General features: G+C 41.2%; 1 protein-coding gene across 1 annotated transcript; it reads left to right on the forward strand.

Moving 5' to 3' along the window:
• Positions 1–957: 957 nt before the first annotated feature.
• On the forward strand, positions 958–16,340 carry NUP35 (nucleoporin 35). The gene is made up of 9 exons (XM_038422234.2): positions 958–1,585; positions 2,452–2,622; positions 8,198–8,325; positions 10,240–10,300; positions 10,973–11,114; positions 11,669–11,738; positions 11,833–11,961; positions 13,754–13,918; positions 14,385–16,340. The coding sequence occupies exons 1-9, from the start codon at positions 1,552–1,554 to the stop codon at positions 14,460–14,462; spliced, it is 978 nt and encodes a 325-aa protein (XP_038278162.1). The 5' UTR covers positions 958–1,551; the 3' UTR covers positions 14,463–16,340.
• Positions 16,341–22,893: the final 6,553 nt, after the last annotated feature.

Genomic DNA, 22,893 nt, shown 5'->3' on the forward strand with positions numbered 1-22,893 from the left:
TGTGTGCTACAATCTCATTGAGTGTGGGGTGATGGGGGTTGGTGTGTGTGTGTTAGTCTTCTGCGGGTTGCTGGAGGTTACCATCTCAGGGGAGGGGACAGCATTAGCTCGGTAAGTTACAGTGTCACAGAGGTTACTGGGGTTTGCTGGGTGTGTTACAGTCAGGGGATGATGGGTGTAGTTAGGTGTGTTACAGTCTCACAGGAGTGATGGGGGTTGTTGGTGTGTTACAGTGTCACAGAGGGTGATGAGGGTAGCTGGATGTGTTACATACTCATGGGGGTGATGGGAGGTTGATGGGTCAGTCTCACAGGTGATGATTGGGTTGTTGCTGTGTGTGTTTGTCTCATGGGGGTGCTGTGTGTGTTTCAGTCTCACGGGCAATGGGGATGTTACTGGGTGTGTTACAGTCTCACAGGGGTCACAGGAGGTGAGGGTAGCTTGCTGGGTGTGTTACAATGTCACAGGAGGTGAGGGTAGCTTGCTGGGTGTGTTACAGTCTCACAGGGGTCACAGGAGGTGAGGGTAGCTTGCCGGGTGTGTTACAATGTCACAGGAGGTAAGGGTAGCTTGCTGGGTGTGTTACAGTCTCACAGGGGTCACAGGAGGTGAGGGTAGCTTGCTGGGTGTGTTACAATGTCACAGGAGGTGAGGGTAGCTTGCTGGGTGTGTTACAGTCTCACAGGGGTCACAGGAGGTGAGGGTAGCTTGCTGGGTGTGTTACAATGTCACAGGAGGTGAGGGTAGCTTGCTGGGTGTGTTACAGTCTCACAGGGGTCACAGGAGGTGAGGGTAGCTTGCCGGGTGTGTTACAATGTCACAGGAGGTGAGGGTAGCTTGCTGGGTGTGTTACAATGTCACAGGAGGTGAGGGTAGCTTGCTGGGTGTGTTACAGTCTCACAGGGGTCACAGGAGGTGAGGGTAGCTTGCTGGGTGTGTTACAATGTCACAGGAGGTGAGGGTAGCTTGCTGGGTGTGTTACAGTCTCACAGGGGTCACAGGAGGTGAGGGTAGCTTGCCGGGTGTGTTACAATGTCACAGGAGGTGAGGGTAGCTTGCTGGGTGTGTTACAGTCTCACAGGGGTCACAGGAGGTGAGGGTAGCTTGCTGGGTGTGTTACAATGTCACAGGAGGTGAGGGTAGCTTGCTGGGTGTGTTACAGTCTCAGGGTGGCCGTGTGGTGGTTGCTGGGTGTGTCACTGCGTCAGAGGGGTGACGGGGGCGAGCTGGGTGTGACCGTCTCGGGGGGAGGGGTCATCTTGCCGGTGTAACGCGGCCGAGGGTAGCAGCTCCGTGCAGGGGGGAAGGCGGAGGCGAGCATGGGGGCGTGGTCAGGGGCGAGGCGCTGACTGAGTCGCTACCGTCAGCGTAACCACGCCTCTTCCTGCCCCGAAGTCCCGCTCCCCAAAGACGGCTGCTGGGCAAGGCAGGAAGTGACGCATCCCAGCGCGCCCCGCGGCGGGCCGAATTTCCGCTCCATTTGAAAGTGATCGCCGCGGCGGCTGTTGCTTCCCGCGGTTCCGCGCCCCTCCCCCTCCCCCGCCCCGCGTGATGGCCGCCTTCGCCATGGAGCTGCCGCTGGCCGGTAAGCAGGGGCTTGGGGGTGGCTCCGGCTGTTGCCGAGGCCTGTGGTGCGGGGCAAGTCGCGGCTGGGGAGGCCTCCGCTGCCAGCCCTCGGAGCTCGGGGCGGGCGGGACCAGCGCGTCAGCGGCCTCGGCTCTCCACCTGGCCCGTGACCGTATCGCGTGGCCGCGCTGGCTCCCGCGTGTCCCGGCTTCTAGCGCTGCCGCGACTGACGGCGCCCTGAGCCATGCCGCTGCCTACAGGCCCGGCCGCGCCTGTGGCTCCCCGGCGGGCGAGCTGCTGCGTGGCGGGCCTGGGGCAGGTCCCACCAGGGCTGCGGGATCGCCGCGCGCAGGAGCGCTTCCCTCCTGTCCTGCCGGTGCCAGTAACCACGCTCAGCACGTCGTGTCATGAAAGCGACGCACAAAAGCTAAAGCAGCGCGGGGCCAGGCCGTTAACGGTCCGTGGGAGTTTGGGGCTTCGTTAGTTTGAAACGTCCGGCCCTCAGCGACTTCACTTGTGCGGCTGGGGGACTCGGGCCGGGCCGGGCCGGGCGGGGACCTGGAAGTTCCGGGTTCCATCCCTACAGCGTGAGCGCTCTGTGCTGCAAAATGAAGCGAGGAGGAGGAGGAGTGAAGTTGGTGGTTATTTCTTTAAAGTGATAAGAAATAACAGCTGCTATGGTCACAGAAGATGCAGGTTTAGCTGGTATTGTTTCTGATCATAAAAGTAAATCCGTAATGAGGAAAAGTTCATTCATATCGATTTCACAGCACTAATTTGAGTTTTCTTGTAATTTTCCTTTAGACAAATCCTTTATCCTTAGGAATTGCGTTATGCTGAATCACTAACTTTTCTGAATTCTTAAACTTTGTTTTACTGATACAGGAGCTGAACCAATGACTCTTGGTTCCCCGACCTCTCCAAAGCCAGGAGCTGGTGCTCAGTTCCTACCTGGATTTTTAATGGGTGATTTACCAGCTCCAATGACTCCACAACCTCGCTCTTTAAGTGGCCCTTCTGTTAGTGTGATGGAAATGAGGTCTCCTTTACTTGCAGGTGAATACATTTTACTATGAAGCCTTTTATAGAAGCAACTGTCTTTTTTTATTTAAAAAGAAAAGGCTACCTTTGATTTACTAATCCAGTGATTTTTGTTACAAATTTGAGTCTATCGTTTTCCAAACTGTAGTTGCTAAAGATGGCCTCAAACATATTCAAATGAGTTTGAATAACCAGTTATTGCAAATAAGTCTTAAACAAGTTTCATGGTGATTTTAAGTATGACTGTTTCAATCTAACAAAATTTCCTCCAGAGGTACAATGTGAGTTTCTGCTGGCATAAGATCAATCTAAAGTCGGGCATTTGACTTGTCAAAAATAATTGGTCAGTTGACTGGTCATAAATGGTCAAACATTTTAAAGCACTAATTTAATGTAATTGATAAAGTGGAAGCAACTTGAAGAAAAAATTCTAGCACATAGGGATTTTTGTCTATATAAAATAGCATAGTGCTGGCATAAATAGCTCTAGCAAAGTATGATCAAATTCACTTCCCTGGTCATAGGGTACCTCCAATAACTGATTTGCTGAACATCTGAAGACTTTCTAGGCGTAGGAGTTTTCAATGCTGAACCAGGCAGAGTAGCAAAAATTTTATAAAAGGATGAAGAAATGGAATTGGCTTAACTTTCAGAAAGCAAAAGAGTAAGGGTTTATTTACACAAGCATTTAAAGAGGGTTGTTTGGGTTTTTTTGAAGGTGGGGGAAGTGTTGTGGAAGGTGTTAATATATATGATACTTCTGTTTAAGGGAGAGGCTTACATGGCTGAGCATCTGTCCTCTGAGGGAGGAGGTTTAATGAGTGGATGTTTCCTCCCCCCTCCCCTCCTGCACTCACTTTTTAATTTCTGTAAATTTGTTTAGTCAGTTTAGAGTGTAAAATCTTCAGGGAGGGAACCATATATTTATTTTGTTTAATATACATTGTACACTGCCATGTGGATTGATGGTGTGGTACAGAGGTAAAGATATACATACAGTGTTGGTTCTAGAGCATCTTGATTTACTAGAGTCTTCAACTGTCAATTAGTTCACCTTGTCCCCTACTCTTTAAGTGAGGCTATGCACTATTCTACACTGGCAATGCTAAAGTGCTGCAACAGCAGTGCTTTAACATGCCTGTGTGGTCGTGGCGCTCCTCAACGAGGGGCGCAGCTCCCGGTGCTGGGGCACTGTTTACACTGGCACTTTATAGTGCTGCAACTTGCTGTGCTCGGGGGTGTTTTTTCACACCCCTGAGTGAGAAAACTGCAGCGCTCTTAAGGTTTGTCTACACTGTGGGGACTAGACTGGTATACCTATGATGGCATGCCAGTGTAGACAGTCTACAGTGACGGAAAGGGATTTTCTGTAATTTTAGGAACATCATCTCTCCAAGTGACAGTAGCTAGGTCAGGGGTCTCAAACACGTGGCCTGTGGGGCTATTTTCTGCGGCCCATCAAGCTCCCTGCGGACCCCCCCTGCCTCGCCCACCTCCGGGCCAAGGGTTGGCGAAGTAGAGCCTGTGGGCCGAGATTGCCCCCTCCCCCACCCCCAGAGCCGTGAGCCCTGTGCTGTTCCCAGCACCACATCCCGGGGGGAGGGGCGGGGATTGTGTGCTGGCCGCTTCTCAGAGCGGGGCCAGGGCAGGCAGGGACCCTGCCCTGGCCCCGGTGTGAGACGCTGCCACCCCAGAGCTGCTGTAGGTAAGCAGTGCTGGGCCGGAGCCTTCACCCCCCCGCACCCCAATTCCTGCCGCACCCTGACCCCCTGCCTTACCCCTCCTGCACCCCACACCCCAACTCCCTGCCCTGAGCCCCTGCCACACCCCGCACCCCTCTTACACCCCTTGGGGGCAGAGTTGAGGTGGGGACTTCGGGGAAGGGGTTAGAATGGGTGTGGGAAAGAGGTTGGAAGAGGTGGGATGGGGCGGGGCCTCATGGAAGGGGTAGAGTGGGGGCGGGGCCGGGGGCAGCAAGGGCGGAGGTGTCAGTGATGCGGCCCTCGGGTCAGTGCACTAGTCCTCATGTGGCCCTTGTGGTCATTTTGAGTTTGAGACCCCTGAGCTAGGTCGATGGAAACATCTCCATCACTAGAGGTGAGGTAACTATGATGGTCAGCATTGGAGGTGGATTTTTCACAACACCAAGCACCATAGCTATGTTAACCTAAATTTTAATTGTAGACCAGGCATGTGTGATCAAGACCTTAAGCAGGCTTACTTACAGATGGCACCATCATGCAGTCAAAAAGGTAGTTCTGCTGCCTACATCAGGCTGGACTGAGCAGCAACCTGCTCTGGGCCGTTTGGAGTGGCCTTGGTTAATTGGTTAAACAATGTTTTAAATGATATTTACATCCCTAATTCAATCTGTACTAAAGGGAGTTTGGTTTCCCACAGATTGCTGGTAAAAGTAGCTGCTCTGCTTGTTGGGAAGTTGTTCGTTCAAAGCAGTGGTCTGTTAATAAAATGAAGCTTTTGGAAATGCTTGATTTAAAATACAGTATTTTTAAGGAAGGCAAATTAAATTTGCCTGAGAAATTGTACATAGATATAACTGTCATTGGGGAAGAACTAAAAATCCTTTTCAGAATATGTCAGGGGTCTCTGTTTTTTTGTGAGGTGCCTATTAGCTACATTAAGTGAAGGCTGTCAAGTTAAATTGGGCCTATACCGGAAAAGGTTTGATTACATAGGCCTGTAGTAATATATATCTACATGCCTGGCTGCTGGGAAAACTGTGTGATTCTGTTTTGCATCCTGATAACTGGGTGGGTAGTTGCATTACCCAGAAGAATGCAATACTATGTCAGCCTTTCTCCCTTCCTTAGACACATTTACCAGCTTCTACATCTCTAAATCAATGTATTCAATGTCCCAGATGAAGTAGGAAGTATTTGTTTCACTGAATCAACTGTGGGTATAGTAAAAAGAAAAGGAGTACTTGTGGATCCAATGAAGTGAGCTGTAGCTCACGAAAAGCTTATGCTCTAATAAATTTGTTAGTCTCTAAGGTGCCACAAGTACTCCTTTTCTTTTTGCGAATACAGACTAACACGGCTACTACTCTGAAACCTGTGGGTATAGTGTGAGTAGTACACTAGTGCCACTGGGCAAATGTTCCATTATGGAGGAGGGGGTTAAAGGTGCAGAATGCAGTACTGACATGTTCTGTCCCCTTTGAGCTATTGTGTCAATATTTCAGTATAACTTGTCTAAATATCACTTTGGACTGAAATGTGCTGTTACTTTCAGCTATTAAACTAATTGATTAGCTTTTTTTAAGTGTTCATAAATAGAAATTGCAGAGGTTTATGCTGCGTTGTCCATTAAGGACTCAGGGCTCCTGATTTATTTTAAAAATACAAACTCTTCAGAAAATTACCAATGCAAATTTAGAATAAGAAGATAGATTTGACTTAATCCTCTGAAATTAGGAGTTACTGCAACAGAGCATAAATTACCACAGATTTGATACCCTGCAAGACAGTGAAAGTAGGGCTTCTGCCTAAATCTTGAGGGATGATTGGAGGCAAGCCACGAGATAGTCTAACTACAAGACCCAAAATGGGGCAAGATTGAACACGTCATCTTAAATTTAGGTTAATTTAAGAGATGAGTAACTTGGAGGCATTAATTTGTGGATGCTCCATAGAGTGCTTTGTGGCAACTTCTGGACATTTTGAGTTATAGAAATAGTTAAATGATTGGAAGACTTGCAGAGTATATCTAACCAGAAGCTGGGAAGTGTGATTCCCAGCTCAAGTAGATGTACATTTGCTAGCACTAAAAAAAAAAAAAAAAAAAGAGTGTGACTGCAACAGTACAAGCAGAGTCTTGAACTAGCTGCCCAAGTACAATCCTGCCGGATGCTGTGGGAGCACGTGTGGCTGGCTAGCTGTTGAGGGAACACATCTATTTTAAGGCAATAGTTTAGTAGAGCTATCCAGTGTATCCCCATCAAAACTCTCAATTGCTGGGTAGATATACCCCCGCTTTCTGCAGCTCACAAATAATTCATTTGTATATGGGGAGTCTTGTAGTGCAGGATTGAGAAATACGTTTGAATTGGATAGCCATAGAACTTTAATTTAGACATTGACTTACTGAGTTCCACACGCACAACTATTCTCTTGAGTACGCCCATGTAAGTGTTCTCTTGGGTGCATCAAGGTTCTTTAAATCAGTTTAATTTCTTGAGCTACTCTTACTAAATATCCTTGTGTTGTGGTGGCACCCAGAGTTCCAGTCAGATTTGTGGCCCTGTTTTGGTTAATGCTGTATAAATTCATAGGCAGTTAGTCTTTGCCCCGTGGAGCTTACAATCTAATTTATGACATGACACAAATATTACAAATCGGAGAGGAGAGAGTTTAACTGCATGCACACCTTAATGTTTCAAAATCCTTGATTACTCATATAGATGTCTTAATCTCCAGTGGCCCTTTATTGTTGTTGCTTAAACTTTCATGAAATCTGTTTCATGCTGTAGTGAAGTTGGTTAACATAAAATGACTGTTGCGAATGCTACATTGTTACTCTGCCATAAAACAGCAGGAGGTAACTGGAAAAACAGTTGTTAAATAACATTAGATGTTCCTTTTCATTTTCTTCTGATTTCTAAATTGATTTAGGTTAGATGGGTTTAGAAGTCCCTCTAACTTTGACATTGCAAAAATCAGTGCAATTGTTGTAAACTGATCCTAGAGAGTAGTCTTGTGTCTTTAGGTAGGGTAGTTCACTACCTAGAAATGTGATTATCCTGTTGTATATTGATACTATGGTAATCCAAGTGCAAACATTCCTCAAATCCTGCTATTGTACTATGTGCAGATACATTAGGCATCTAGCATTTCATATGTTGTCCAAACATCAACAGTGAAACCATGTTACAAATTAGGGTTGGGATGTTTGTATTACGAGTTTAATATTAAAACTTGTATATTAATACTATTTTTCTGACAAACTACATGGCCCGCACTCTGACAGCGTCCACAGAAATGCAAACCAAAACCTAAATTTAAAGTAACTTCACTTCCATTGAGTGGATTGTAATCAAAACTCGTGTCATATAATCTTTGAAATTACCAGATCTGTTCCCCTATTGCTATAGTGTTGTGCCATACAGTATTTTTTCATGCTGTGTTCTGTATAACTTTAAATGTTATAAGCAGCAAATCATTGCCAACTACTTTACTGGAAGACCATTGTGTAATTATTAGGGACTGGGCTCTGATACCCTTCCTCATGTTGAGTAGTACCTTCCTCTGTAAAATGTCCCATTTACTTCAATAGGGACAACTGAAGGAGTTAAAGTGCTACTCAGAGTGAGTGATGGTATCAAAATTGGCCCTTTGATATATCTGATTGTGAAACAAGTGTACTGAAAATTGTCCAACAAAGTGGTTAAACAGTCTGTTCTTAGTTTATAGAAATTAGGTGTTCTTGGGGGGACAGTTAGAAAACTAACTAGGCAGTCTATGATCAGATGATTGCTAACTGTTTGAATGTCAAAAGGCTAGAGTTTCAAAATTAATCTGGTGGAGTAAATGGAAATGATAGGCTTTCTGCTTGCTCCTTTCCATTGCAGGTGGATCTCCTCCACAACCAGTAGTTCCCACACACAAGGATAAAAGTGGTGCTCCCCCTGTTAGAAGTATATATGATGAATTATCTAGTCCAGGACTTGGATCTACACCTCTAACCTCAAGAAAACCAGTAAGTGGTAATCTTAAAGGTTAGTTGCAAAGCTAAACTGAAATTTGAGTTAATCTAGGTAGTGAATGTCTTTACTTCCCAGGTTGGGTGCAGGCATTTGATTCATACAATTTTTATTTCAGTGTTGAATGCCTCTCATGCTCTGGTTAGTGAGGGGCTTCAGCTCCTGAATCTTAACTTAATTCAATTTTCACTTTAGTCTGGTTACCAGCTGCTTAGTCTGACAAACTAGCACTGCAATATTAGCATGTATCTCCTTTTATTTTTTCCTTCTTCCTCCATATGACTTTGGAGGGTAAAATATGAAAACAAGGAATTTCTCTTGAAACAAAACAGTCAAGTCAGACCAGAAGTTACATGTCTTTACATGTTTGTCACAACTTAATTAAGACTTAAAATACAGGACGACAAAATATTTTAAGGGTTTTTTTGGGAGGGGGAGGGCATCAATGCAACAAAAAGTTAGCGTAAATGAGATGGCAGTATTCTGTCGAAGCATTGGGGGCACTGCCAGCAATAGCAAGTCATCTTCATGCTTTTCAATTAAATTCTATTGAGTGAAATGCCTGGTTAAACTTTCAGTTTCTGATGCTAACAGGCCAGAAGTAAGAATTCTGGAAGGTCAGTTCCGTAACCTGTCAGCCTCTTGATCCATAATGATAAGAGCAAATACTTTCACTAAAAAATTCTCTTCTATTGCTAAAGAGAACTGACTTACTCTATTGATTGTGTACTTGGTCCTGCATAGAACATAGGCATGTTTTCTGGCATAAGAATCTTATAAATTGAAAATTTAGTTATTTTATGAAGGGGAGAAGCCACTAATGTAGACTGAAGGGCTGGAAACTTCACAGAATGCATACTAGTTCTGTCACTATAGTTAATAGCTTCTGTTTAAATTTAAAAGTACTTCTGTTTTCTTAATCATATTTTATATTTAAGAAAAAACATGCTGCTTTAATGTTGAAAGGGCATTGTTGAAGCCCTTACTTAAAACACTGAAATTTCCTTTTGAGAGACCTAACCTTCTGAATACTCTGTTTCAGTTTGGAAGGGGGAAAGAGAATAGCTAGCATAGGGTAAACGTCGTTCAAGGGTAGGTAATGCAACTGAGTAGTGTTGGTATATTGCATATGTTGCCAAAGCTTACAACTGAGTGAGGGGAAGGGGACATAACTAACTTAAAGAACTGATAGACACAAGTGAGGCTTCTCATTTGATATGTTCTTTGTGAATATTTATTAAGCCGTTGTGGTGAGTTATGTTTACTTAACTCTTCAAAATAATGAAAGGTCTTTGGGTATAGATGCAAAATACTTATTCATTCTTGGCAAAACATTGCTGTTTATAGGAAAGCTGACTGACTTCAGTAGTTCAGAGGTCCCTAAATCTGTGGTGTGGATAGATGTCCCTATTGTATGATGATCAATTGCTGTCTAGATGGCAACAGCCTTCTGAACAAATTTATAAGCTGTATGCTGTTCATAATGTTTCCCCAATGTGAAATGGTTACTAGAGGAGTTCACTGTCTAAAAGAATAGGAGTAAGATACTTTTAGTCAGAAGACCTTAGGCAATTGCACTTTATTCCACAAGGATAAACAGTGAAGTGAGCTCTTCATTATCTACCAATTGAGGGTTATTTGGATATACAAGGAATTACTAGGTTATATGAATTTAAACAAATGCCGAAGCAAAATGTTCAGTAACTTTATTGCATGTTAGGATCCACTTATTGGGTTTGCACAATTGTTTCGCTAATTGCAAGTAGAAGAATGTTTGCTTTAAATTGATATTGGGGCAAAAATTTAACCTTTTTCTCCTGATTTTTATCAAGTGGGCTAAAACTGGTCTTTCCTGACCATGAAAAGAATGTACCTGTAACTATGATTTACTTTTTTGTATTTTAATGCAGCCCAGCTTTTCTGTAACACAGAGTCCATTGGTTGGAGCTATGCCAGCAACCCCTGGAACAGGTAGACATCCTGTCAAACTGCTTGCTATACTTTTGCTAGCATGGTAGAGGGCCAACTCTGTCTGAACTCTTTCACTTTTTTGTAAATTGCCTTGCAAATAAGTAGCATTCTTTCTGCTTGCAGGTGATAAATGTGAGCAGGAAAGTACTGCCTTGTTTGTTAGGGTACTGCAGCTAGAACAAGAACAAGGAGCTGTAGTTATTTATCTGCTCCTTGCAGCAGAACTTCTCCATGCTGTATTGAACACAGAGGCAGAGGTGGCTGTTCTTAAGGATTACTATGGAGGATGACAGATGGTTCCACCATTCTGAAGCCTCCTCATTTCCTTGTATGAACCCAGCGGCTTCTTGTAAAGCTTTCTGTTGGGTTCTTTGTTCCCACAATAGCCTCTGCAGAGTAGTTGCAGGATCAGAATTTGGCCCCATTTTTAGCAGCAGCAAACAAAGGTGTGGTAAGTAGCTCAGTCACAGAGCTTAGCAACATGTTTGCAAATTTCACTAGTCTGAAGTGGGAATTAATGTTTTACTGTGTTTATGAAAATCAGCTAATTTTTCCTACTAAAATAATCTTCATATCAAATTTATACTCTTAGGTGCCTAGCTTTATACACTATTCTGACTAGCTTAGTTACAGTAGCAATTCATTGAAACCAATCCTATTTCAATTTAACAGCCACAGGTGTATTTAGTCCTGCAAGTATTGGACAGCCCAGAAAGACAACACTGTCTCCTGCTCAGCTGGATCCTTTCTACACTCAAGGGGATTCCTTAACCTCAGAAGATCATCTTGATGACACCTGGGTAACTGTATTTGGGTGAGTGATCTGCAGCATTTTTCTAAAATCTGATGGCAGAGTCCTTATACTTGGCTATTCTGTTTGAGTACCAGTACATGGAGATGTACAATCTATACGTCACTGAAAAATATGAGTTTTAATTACTTTAATTTTTTAGACTACAGTACACTGAAATATAACTTGCTTCTTAGGAAGTGGGTGAGAGTGGGGAGTGCAAGAAGCAGCAATAGGACATTGTGTTGGGGTACTAGCAATCATAGGACTCGATTCTCAAAGCAAAGAGACAGCAAGTGAATACATCTGCTAAGTAGTAAAGTGGCTTCCATAGGGAATCTACACATCATTATCTTCATGCAAGAGTGTAGATGATGGTGAGCCAATAAGATCTAGAATATTCTGGTATCTTAAATACTGTTTCAGAATCAGTGCTTAATGAACAGTTCAGCTGATCTTGCACTTCTGGGAACTCTGCCAAGGATATATATTTCAGCAAAACATTATTGAATATTTAGTGTGTTCTATAATAGTCTCTCACTGAACAGCATTTTGTGTATCTTGTCTGTTGCTTTCAGGTTTCCTCAAGCATCTGCTTCATATATTCTACTACAGTTTGCACAGTATGGAAACATATTAAAGCATGTGGTAAGACTTATGTTGCCTTATCTCCTAAAACATATGCTAATTTGTTCATTCTTCAAATACTAAATTTCACTACTTCCAACCAAAACCGAGACAGATGTCCAATACAGGAAACTGGATGCATATTCGGTATCAGTCCAAACTGCAAGCCCGGAAAGCCTTGAGCAAAGACGGAAGGATTTTTGGTGAATCTATCATGATCGGAGTCAAGCCTTGTATAGATAAAGTAAGTTAGCTATCCATTCCGTGTAGAATAACAAGTTAAATTATAAGGCATCTTTGTTTTGGTCTCTCCCTTGCTTTTCCACTTCCAGAAGCATGTACATCAATGGGGAAGGGGGTTGGGGAAGGGTTCATATGTTAAATCAGGTGGCATACATCAGTAGTTTGCAGTAATAGAGTCCTTTGTTATCTAGGACTTAACATGGAAACTATAACGGTGTACAGCAGTGCTGCACCACATTTAAGGCTATGAAGGGAGTATGTTAATTCATCTAAAACTGCAGGGGAAATGTAGCTGGGTAGAATGCATTTACCTGAGTTGAAATTTGATTCACTAAGAGTAACACTTTGCTGGTTACTAACTACTACAGTTAGTAGTTCTGCAATTTCACATTTGAGTTCCTTCAGAACTCTTGGGTGAATACCATCTGGTCCTGGTGACTTATTACTGTTTAGTTTATCAATTTGTTCCAAAACCACCTCTAATGATACCTCAATCTGGGACAGTTCCTCAGACTTGTCACCTAAAGAGAATGGCTCAGGTTTGGGAATCTCCCTCACATCCTCAGCCACGAAGACCAATGCAAAGAATTGATTTAGTTTCTCTGTGATGGCCTTATCGTCCTTGAGTGCTCCTTTAGAATCTCAATCGTCCAGTGGCTCCACTGGTTGTTTATCAGGCTTCCTGCTTCTGGTGAATATAGAAATTGTTTTGCTATTACTTTGAGTCTTTGGCTAGCTTATAGACTTTGGCAAGTATATAGCTCCCCATCCAAATCAGTTAAGAGACAACACTTGGTAATTGTCTCCTCTACGCTAAGAGGAAAGCATGCCTACCTGTTTGTTTAAAACACCAATTCCTGCAGTACTCTGGTCATCTTGGCAGTCTCATCTATATACTTGCTTGAGCTGACTATGCTGTCAGCTGTAATGGGGGTTCAAGTGTGGCTGTAAACCATCTAAAGGGAAGAGGTTAAGCTCCATACCAGACTAAAGGGGGTGAGGGATGAGCAGGATTAAAGTAGGACTGGGGAAATACAATTGAATGGGAGTAAGCAAACAAACGATTCAGCTCAGAAAATCCTGTAAACAGGACTGTGACCTATTCTTGCCCCAGCTCTCATGGGCTGGCTGTCAAGAAGCTTGTCTTGTGTTGCAGAATCAAAAAATAAAAGGGCAGGGGGGAAATCTTTGGAAAGACAAAATATAAACTTCTGTTCTGGAAAAAACCATCAGATCACTAACTCTACAGATAACCCGGGATTGTTTGGCAGTAGACTCATGGATGGATGAAGGGTTGAGGTAATACTACCCTGGTTTGAATCCAAAAATTTAGGTATTTAACACTCAAGGTTTGACCACTACAAGCTTGTTGAGACTTGCTTTTAGTTTATTTATAAATCACTAAAATCATGTTGTCTATACTGTTTTCAAATTTGGTGATGACATTGTCTTGAAGGCTAGTAAATCATTAGTTCACCACTAGCTTATACTAGCATCATACAGTTTTTAAATAAGCATTTTTCTTACTGCTGCTCTGTGCGCTAATGCTCATCATAGAACATGTACTGGTAGTTCAGTATCTGCTATACTGTCTGTAAATATCTTGCATACTCTTCATTGAATACCTAGTGGAAACTTTATTAGAGTCCTGGTGCATCTTGAGCTACTGGGATATTACTTTTTGTCAAATCAAATCCAGTTACTGCAGTAACTGGAATTAAACTGATATGCACCTAGTATTTGCTTCCAATTTATTAAAATTTAAATAGCCTATTTTCCCCCCCTCTTTCAAGAGTGTGATGGAAAGTTTTGACAGAGGCTCTGCATCCTCCATGTCTTCAGTCTTCACGCCACCAACAAAAAACTTAGGCACACCGATGCAGCCTGCAAGTACTCCAAGGATTTCTACAATGAGACCTCTTGCAACAGCATATAAAGCATCCACTAGTGACTATCAGGTATTTTGAGAGAGTAGAGAGCAAGAAAGGTTACCAAATGCTTAAGCAGATTTCCAAAAAGGAATTTGTATTCTTCCTGACTTTCTCAAAGTAACTGCAAAAGAAACCACTAAGCCAAAAAAGACACGCTGAATGCATATTTGTATTTTCTGTGCTGAGTAGTGGGGACATCAGCACATTCTTCTAGACTTAACTCATTTTTCATCTCTACCTGTAGTTTTCTCCTTTCCCACTTGTCAAGGCAGTTTTTTCAAACTTGCCTTCATAGCCTATCCATCTGTCAAAAAACTTTCAGACTGACCTTTTAAAAAAGCCAGTTTCTTACCTCATCTGTCCATTCCAAGAAATTGAATTGTGTTGAGATGCCCTTAGATGCCCATTTTTACAGTCATAGTAATTCTAAGAGCTGGGGTGTGTAAATAGAATGAATGCATGCTGGCTGACCAAGTATTTTTGTTTCTTCTAGGTGGTTTCTGACAGACAAACCCCAAGGAAAGATGAAAGTATTGTATCTAAAGCTATGGAATACATGTTTGGCTGGTAGCAAGCAATGGAAAGTATTACTCTAAAACACAGTTAGGGCTACAAATAAACTGCCAGCTTCCTGGTTAGTTGTATAACCACTCATGGCAGTATTTCAGCTTCCCTTCACACCAGTTATGCCTTCTGAGAGGAGAATTCAGCATACATTGTTTGCACTTTAAATGATGGCAATGTACACAGCATTTTGAGATGTTAATCTTAAACTAATCAGTGTAAATACAAGTGGTCTCTTGCTGTTTGTGCTCTAGTGATTGCATGACTTCAGGAAAAAAATCAGTACTGATTTGCTATAAGTTATGGAATTGTGTTAATTATACTTTCCAGTAAAGTGAGAATGTATAAATGATAACTCAGTTCACTGTTTCCCAATAATGTAACAATGTTTCTTAATCTTTTCTTGAAAGATGGTAAGTTTTCTGCAGGATGAACACTATGTATTCTAGTAAAATAAGGGATTTTTTTGGGGGGCTACCAATTTTAAAATGGATGTTTTTAAATTTTAATTTGGATGCTGTTTAATATTTCTCTGTTTATATAAAGTTCATCTTGGAGTCCCATTATAAATTTTCATAAGTCTCTTTTAAACCTTTTAACTTAAATTTTCTTAATAAAATTTAAGAGTTTGCAAAGTTGAGTTCTTTTTAAAAGCTTGAGTGACCCATGTGTTCATGAACTTCCAATTTGTCTCACAGGCGTATTGCATGTACCACCTGAACTTACACAGCACTATATCAGGGTTCAGGTAGCCAGTCAAACAAAATGGGTGGATTTAATTTGCATAAATTGAAATTGGTAACACTATTAAGATTTAAATTTGCACCTACTAAGAAACTAATTTAGTAGTGCACTGTGCCACTTATCAATACCTATGCTTTTATTTAGAAAAGGTCAAAAATATGTGACACAAACTTGTATGTTTCACCAGGACTAAAATACATCCCCCACTTGAGTGCACAGGACATGCCCGCTTTTAACCATGTTCAGCACACTACAGTTTGAAACAAGCAGTTAAAAATATCTAATTGCAATTGCAAGTGGAAAAAATAGCTAAACTGTAACTTGGCCAGAACAAAGACTAAGCTAATTGCTGCAAGGGGCCAGAGCCTTTTACATCGTAAGACTTTTTAATGAAAAAGCTATTTCTGCTGCGTTGGCAGAATAGTGAATCAAAGGGTAGAGTGTCATCTTTTGAATTACCAACATACTCTCCTTCAGTACCCAGAACTTTTCTGAGAGGTGGCCTATCCAGGATTGAGGAGGATTCATCCTATATTATGTGAGATCCATGATCATAGATTGAGATGGCTAAATACAGCTGATTTTTTTTCCCCATGTTTACTCAAAGGGAAAAATCTTTCCTCCGTACACTACCATCCCTACATCCTTGTTTCTAGTATCTTCCTCCAACTCAAGCTATTTGACTATCACATTTTGACACACAGTTACAAACTTCATCCTGACTCAGTAAATTTCCCTTTCTCAAGGTACCTGAGAGGAAACTTCTCTCCTCTCAATAAGCTTAATGTATTTCAGTTAGTGTTGAACTCTAGTAGTAACTCCTCAGAATTCAGTTCTACAGCTGATGGCAGCCCCTTTGCCCACATGATTCAAGAGGGACATTTCTATAGCTTGGGGCAGCATGTGGCTCAGTGCACGGCTGATATTCGTATCCAAGCAGTTTGTACTTGGTTCCAGAGTATATCAAAGAAGGTGCATGTGTCTTTACTCCCAAATAGAAACCAACTATACATGGTACATCCTAGATCTTATGCAAAGTGGGGAACATAAGAGTGTGGAACATGTGCAGCCTTAAGCGTTGTCTAAATATGTATTGCACCAGTTTAAGATAAATTAGCTTTTAAACTGACTTCAACCAGTGGAAAAACCCAGCACAGACACTATTGGTTTAAGAGTAGCTAATGGTGGTTTAGCTTCAGCTTGTTCTTTAATTGACTCAACCTAATTGATATGAAGTGCCCACATAGCTTAACTGTATCAGTTTTAAATAACCTTTACACAAGCAGCTTCATCTGCTTAACTAGACTAGCCCTGTGCTCCTTTGGAAGCTATTATATTGTGTATAATAGCTAGTGTTTAGAAAGAGCTGTCCTTTTGTTGAATCTTAAAAGGGACAAGCAATCACCTGTTGTCTGTTAATCAGTATGTTGGGTTCCAGTTGCTCCTTAATTGCACTCCCCAATACACCTGCTCAAAATGCAGTACCCTCTCTCTGGCCTGTGCTTCCAAACAGCCTGTTAAACAGATGAGCCCATACAGAAAACAGGTAATGAAACTTTTTTCTGACAACTAGCAAATTACAATCTTTCCTCCTATAAGCCGGCATGACTTCCACAGGATTCTTGGTGTATTACTTGTATTTAGCTGCTCACCTTTGATCTCCTGAGTTCCACTTGGATCCATCTCCTTTCTTGCTCACTCTCCCTCCCTCCACTTAACTTAGACCTCAAGATCGTTTGTTCACTAACTAAACTGCTGAACAATTTGATGGCTCACACCATTCCGAATACCAGATGTTAATTTCTTGACTGCTGCTATTTTGTCTTGTGTCTCATAGAGTTTAGGATGACTTTTCCTGCCCAGACTGGCACCTTCACACACTTTTTTTTTTTCTCAGTGATGCTGTCTGTACATTAAAACTGCCTAGGAATGTTGGATATTGGTTCACTTCTCTCTGTAGGCAGGGAGAAAACATGCTCAGGATCAAAGAATCAATATATTTTCTACTGTCTAACTTCTGCAGTTGTGTTGCTGATCTAGGTTCTTCCTGGAGTGACTTGGATTTGTATCACACGCTTGTTACAGTAAATGTCTCTAAATAGTGTATAATAGTGTGCTGAGTAGCTGTATTCATTTTGTTCGTAGACTAGCTCACTTAAAACAGAAGGCTCACTATGAATGTAGTAAGAATTATCTAATGTCTTATACACCCAAAACATTACACAAAATGCTCATTTTCAAAATATGTTGCTGGCAAAAGAAAGCATCTCTAGTTTACAAATAAAGAACATGAATGCTAAGGGGAGGATTTTCAAAAATGCATTTAGTGTTGTAACCCTGTTGGTTCCAGGATGTTAGAGAGACAGTGGGTGAAGGAATCTTTTTCTGGACCAGCTTCAGTTGGTGAAAGATACAAGCTTTTGATATCCATGGGTTCTATACATGCCTGTTACCACATGTGTGCCTCATCCAGTGCACTAAATGCCCAACAATTATGTGGGTGAAACCAGACAATCCCCACATTCTTGAATGAACTCAGAAAAATAAAAGAGAAAACCACCATATTACCTGTGGGTGAACACTTTTCACAAAACAATCACTCCATATCTGACCTCTCAGTCCTCTTCCTCAAAGGAAATCTGCTCAACCCCTTCAAAACATGGGCCTGGGAGCTTAAATTGGTAACTTTGCTAGATTCTAAAAATCATAGTCCTAATAAAACACAGGATTTATGGCTGCTTATAAGAATCTTTAACCAACTAGCTCTTTTTTTTTTTTTTTTTTTTTTGGGTCCTGTTTTTGTCCTGCAGAGATGTTAGTGGGCCGCTTTACCTTGAATGGTATGTGTGTTAACTACTTCTACTAAACATTCTATTCCACCTTGCATTTAGCTGTAACATTCTGAGTACTTTTCTAGTCCTGCAGAAGAGCTCTGTGTAAACTCAAAAGCTTGTGTCTTTCACCAACCTCACCTACCTTGTCTCTCTCAAGAGACTTCCAGGAACTTGTGCTCCTAAATCCCACAGGTCCTTTTGACTATATCCAGCGTTATTTTGTCAAGGCCAGGTGGTGAGTTACAGGGAGAACTGGCATTAGAAATTTAGGAGTTGTTCCTGTTCTGTGCACTTAGTACTGCTGCTTTATAATGGAAAAGTATAGTTACAGATAATAGCTGACTTGCATTGTGTCTGGAATTAAGGGGCCATTTTGTAAAATTACTACAAGTTACCCTTAATATGACCTTTTTATGAGTGATGTAACCAAATATTTGGATGCTAATACTTTAATGTAACCACTGAATTTATTTACCTTAATCTGGGATATTGCGGATTATGTACTATAGGTATTTTAGGATTTTCAAACCACACTTTCTGTACTTTTGGATAATTTAAGCATTATGCCCAGATGTTCAGACACTCTTGTCTTAACCTATGTATTACATAATGTTAACATTATCTTTAATAAATTATTTTATATCTGTTCTTATCTATATTCAGTGTCAGTTTCCCCCAGGCCCCAATCCTGCAAATTGAAATGTATTCAGCACCATTGACTTCAATGGGCCTTTGTGCTGACTGGGAGCTCTACCCACATGTGATCAAGGCTATAATCTTAAACAATTTTTTTCATAAATATTCAACATATTGTTTAATCTTTCCTGCTGCTACAATTGAGTCAGTTTAGTCAAAGGCTTGATTGTCATATCTACTATGTCCTAATTCTATACCATTTTAAATTCTACATTAGTAGGGTCCTGTAGCCTCTGCTATTTCATATCCATTTCATGAACAATTTAGTTGGCAGTGTCCTTTTTGCTGGCAAGTTGTTCATTGCTGGATAATAGATGAGAACATAACCACCTCTCATCCCAAAATGTACAGCCTGCTTTTAGGTAACTTTCAATTTGGTAACGTTTTACCCAGATGGACAACTATAGAACACAACATGAATGATCAAACATTATTTTAACTGTAGTATGTGTTCATTTCTCTAACTGAAAATACAATTTCTACTTCATGTTGCAGACTATCTCCACCGTGTGGCAGCTTTTTAGAACTGTCTGGTGTGCTAGCTTTATAATTGAATTGGAGGTTTAACTGCTGTTTTGTGAAGTTTATCTTGATTTACCAGTGCAGATGCTCTATTAAACCTATGTGCATAAACAATACCATGAGAAAAAAGCGCACCTTTAAAAAAAAAAAAAAAAAAAAAAAAAAAGGTAATAAGATTTCCTCTAGACCAGCAGAGGTGTAGGCAAAAGAGAAGGAAAGTACAGAGCCAGTATATATAGCAGAAATGTTCTTACCCAGTGTATCAAAGAAATCACAAAGGGGATCGCTTATGTGTCTAAATATTAGGTTTGAACTAACTTGTGTCTGGAACCTCACTTAAGTTCCATCAGTGAGATGGAAGAGAGATTTCTGGAGAGATTCTTCTGCTCAGATGCTGTTTCTGTCTATTGAACATTATTTATTTGTATTGCAGGAGTGTCTACAACTACCAGCCAGGGCCCCATTGTGCTAGGCACTGTTCAAACACATCAGCGTTCCCATGATTCCTTTTTGTAAGGGTAAGAATTTGTCCACTTCTAGCCCATTCTTTTCCCTCCTTAGTACTTCTCGACCTCAATAAAATAGACTGCATTTGCGGTAGTGTATATGTGTAGCTTGTAAAGTACCTTGGGCGAAGACTTTTTATATAAATGTAAAATAGTATACGCATAGTACTTGGTAGCCTTTTAGTTCTATAAAATTATGTATTAAGTACTAGAAAGGCCATTAATACAGATTTAGCCAGCAGGTGCCAAGAGAGAAATAACATTCATCAGGTGTTCAAATGCACCTTGAGTGCATTTACCTGCCCTCAATGTAGCTGTAATCAAGTAAGAAAGACACTAACAGTGTCCCGCAAATTATAACTGATGGACTCATGCAAGAAGTGTGCATGCAGTGATTTGAATGATGAGAGGGAAGCTGTTTGGTGCACAAGGGAGGGAGATGCATGAGAGCAGGCACGAAAATGAGTGGCGAACGAATACAAAAGCATACTCAGAAGGGGGCATGAGACAAGCATAGGCAAGAAGAGGAGAAATTCCATCTAAGCAAAATACAGGGAGGGCAGATCTAGCAGAGCCTTGAAGGTGAGGATGGGAAATGTAAATACCTATAGTGAGTGGACCTCAGTGAAAGGATTCAGAGGGGCAATTGTTAGAATATTGATATTCAGGCCTGCCTGTAAAGGCCTATACTTTAAGAACTTGGTGTATTTTTTTATCACTTAGCTAGTTACAGGGGTATAAAAAGAGAATGAAAATCACAGTCCGCCTGTGTATGGGCCTTGTCTCACTAGGATAGTCTGAGGCATTGTTCTTAGGCTAAAGCCTTTGGCTAAGCAGCAGGGGAAGCCATAACCTGGGAAGCATATGGTCACGCCCTCACATTCCAAACCTGTCACATTGAAATAAGGTGGTATTTGGCTGTTAGGAAGATGATCCTGTCCTGATAGTGCCTATCACCACCAGATAAAGAAAGAGATCTTCAGATGGTTAAAGAAAACTTAGTTTGATAGTATCCTGTCTGGCAAGAAATCACTTATCAATGGTTGTGGTTGTGAAACCCTCATTTCTGTGTTGTTTTATCTTTATGGCCCCCACTTTATAGTCATTAATCTGTCTGGTTCTCTAATTGTTTCTGTCCTCTGGATAATTAATTTTGTGAGGTGTAAGTTAATTAGGGTAGTGGTTTCAGAGTAGCAGCTGTCTTAGTCTGTATCCGTAAAAAGAACAGGAGTACTTGTGGCACCTCAGAAATTAACAAATTTATTAGAGCATAAGTATTTGTGGGCTACAGCACAGTTCATCGGATGCATAGAATGGCATCCGATGAAATGGGCTGTAACCCACGAAAGCTTATGCTCTAATAAATTTGTTAATTTCTGAGGTGCCACAAGTACTCCTGTTCTTTTTAGGGTAGTGGGATATAACTGATTAGATAATTGTTACAATATGTTAGGATTGGTTAGTTAAATTTCAGTAAAATGATTGGTTAAGGTATAGCTGAGAATATTACTATATAAATTGGGGGCAAACAGGAAGTGGGTGGGAAAAAAATTTGGAATCATACTTGATGGAAATTAACCCCAATAAACATCACATTGTCTGCACTTTGGACTTCTGGTCTTTTGCTGTTTGCGTGACACGAACCAGGGAAGTGGGAGGGAAAGCCCTCTAACAGCAATGGGAAAGTCAGAACAGCAGGAGAGGAAGATAATTTAACAGCAGCATTTTGTATGATGTGGATTAGGGCAAGATGAGATGTGAAGACAAAGTTTCAGTAGATTAGAGGTGACAAAGGCAAGGGCTTCTATTTTAATGATAGAGTTGGAAAGTAAAGAACGAATTTTAGAGATGACATATAGGATGAAGTGATGAGGGTCAGGTAAGAGCTAGAAATGTGGGGAGAAGAGGGACTGCCTGAATATGATACTGAAATTGCTAGTTTGTGTGATGGGGAGGCTGTTGAATATCATTGATGATATGGTTATAGGTCTGGATAGCTTATCCTGTACTGTTTTGTTTGTTATGTATGAAAATACAATTTAAATACCACTGGTAAAGAATTGACCATGAAGAATGAGGAAATTCCAAGATAAGGTTGAAGTTTGGAATTTTGTGGGTTTAAAATAAAATCTTAATATATTTTTTACATTTATTTCATTTTTTTTAAATATTGTTAACAACACTAAACAAGTGTAACAACCACCAACCCCTCCCCCCACCCCCAATACCTTTCCGAATATCTCTAGAACTTTTAGACTTGATAAGTGAGTAGGACCATTCTGGTGATTCTTCTGTCACCCATTTGATGTGGCACTTTTGCAGTTTTGCACAGCTGTTAAGCATTGACAACCTACATAATAATAACCTGCAATGAATGTTGGGGATCCATTATAATTTTATGACTGCCTCGCAATATAGTGTGTGCTGAAAAGTAATGCTGTGCATTAGCAGTTAGTGCTGCCCGAAGATGGCTAAGTGCTGTTCAAATGTATGCCTTTGTGCACCCATTGACTAGTAGAATGCAAATGTTCGCTATTAAAATGAAGTAAAACTTTTTACTAGGAGGGATTTTATATGCTATCTACCTAGGAGTGGGTAAAAATGCCCTTGCTACTCCACTGTTGTGTTGTTTTTCTTTTTTTAAATAGGCAGCAGTTATTCTATCTTGGAATGTGATCTCTCCAGATCTCATCTGCTAAGCAAGGCCAAACTTGGTTAGTAAGTGGATAGGAGACCTCCAAAGATCATCTAGTTTCTGCAGGAAGTAGTGTTGGTGATTAAGCAGGTAGCAGTTTTCTCTCCTGGCAGTATCAAATTAATGTCCTAGGGAGCCCTGTGCAGCTGGTGCTGTTTTTTGGGTGAGCCCTAAAACCAAGCTCCTGAGCACTTTTGGAATTGAAGGTTTTTTAGTGTGTGTGTGTTTTTGTTTTTAAAGCTTTAGGAATGTGTTACCCTCAGTATCTTGGAGAATTCCAGTGTGGGTAGTCCATATCTTCCAAATGTTCTCCTTGTAGTTTCGGTTATAATATAATATAAGATATTCTTCATATCCTCTCCTAAATAGTTGTGAAGTGTTTCTGTGCACTCTTAGTTTGCAATCATTCCTACAAGTGGAAACTGTGTTTCAGCAGTAGAT

Source organism: Dermochelys coriacea, chromosome 11, assembly GCF_009764565.3.
Source record: "Dermochelys coriacea isolate rDerCor1 chromosome 11, rDerCor1.pri.v4, whole genome shotgun sequence".
In the NCBI taxonomy this organism is placed as follows: Eukaryota; Metazoa; Chordata; order Testudines; family Dermochelyidae; genus Dermochelys; species Dermochelys coriacea.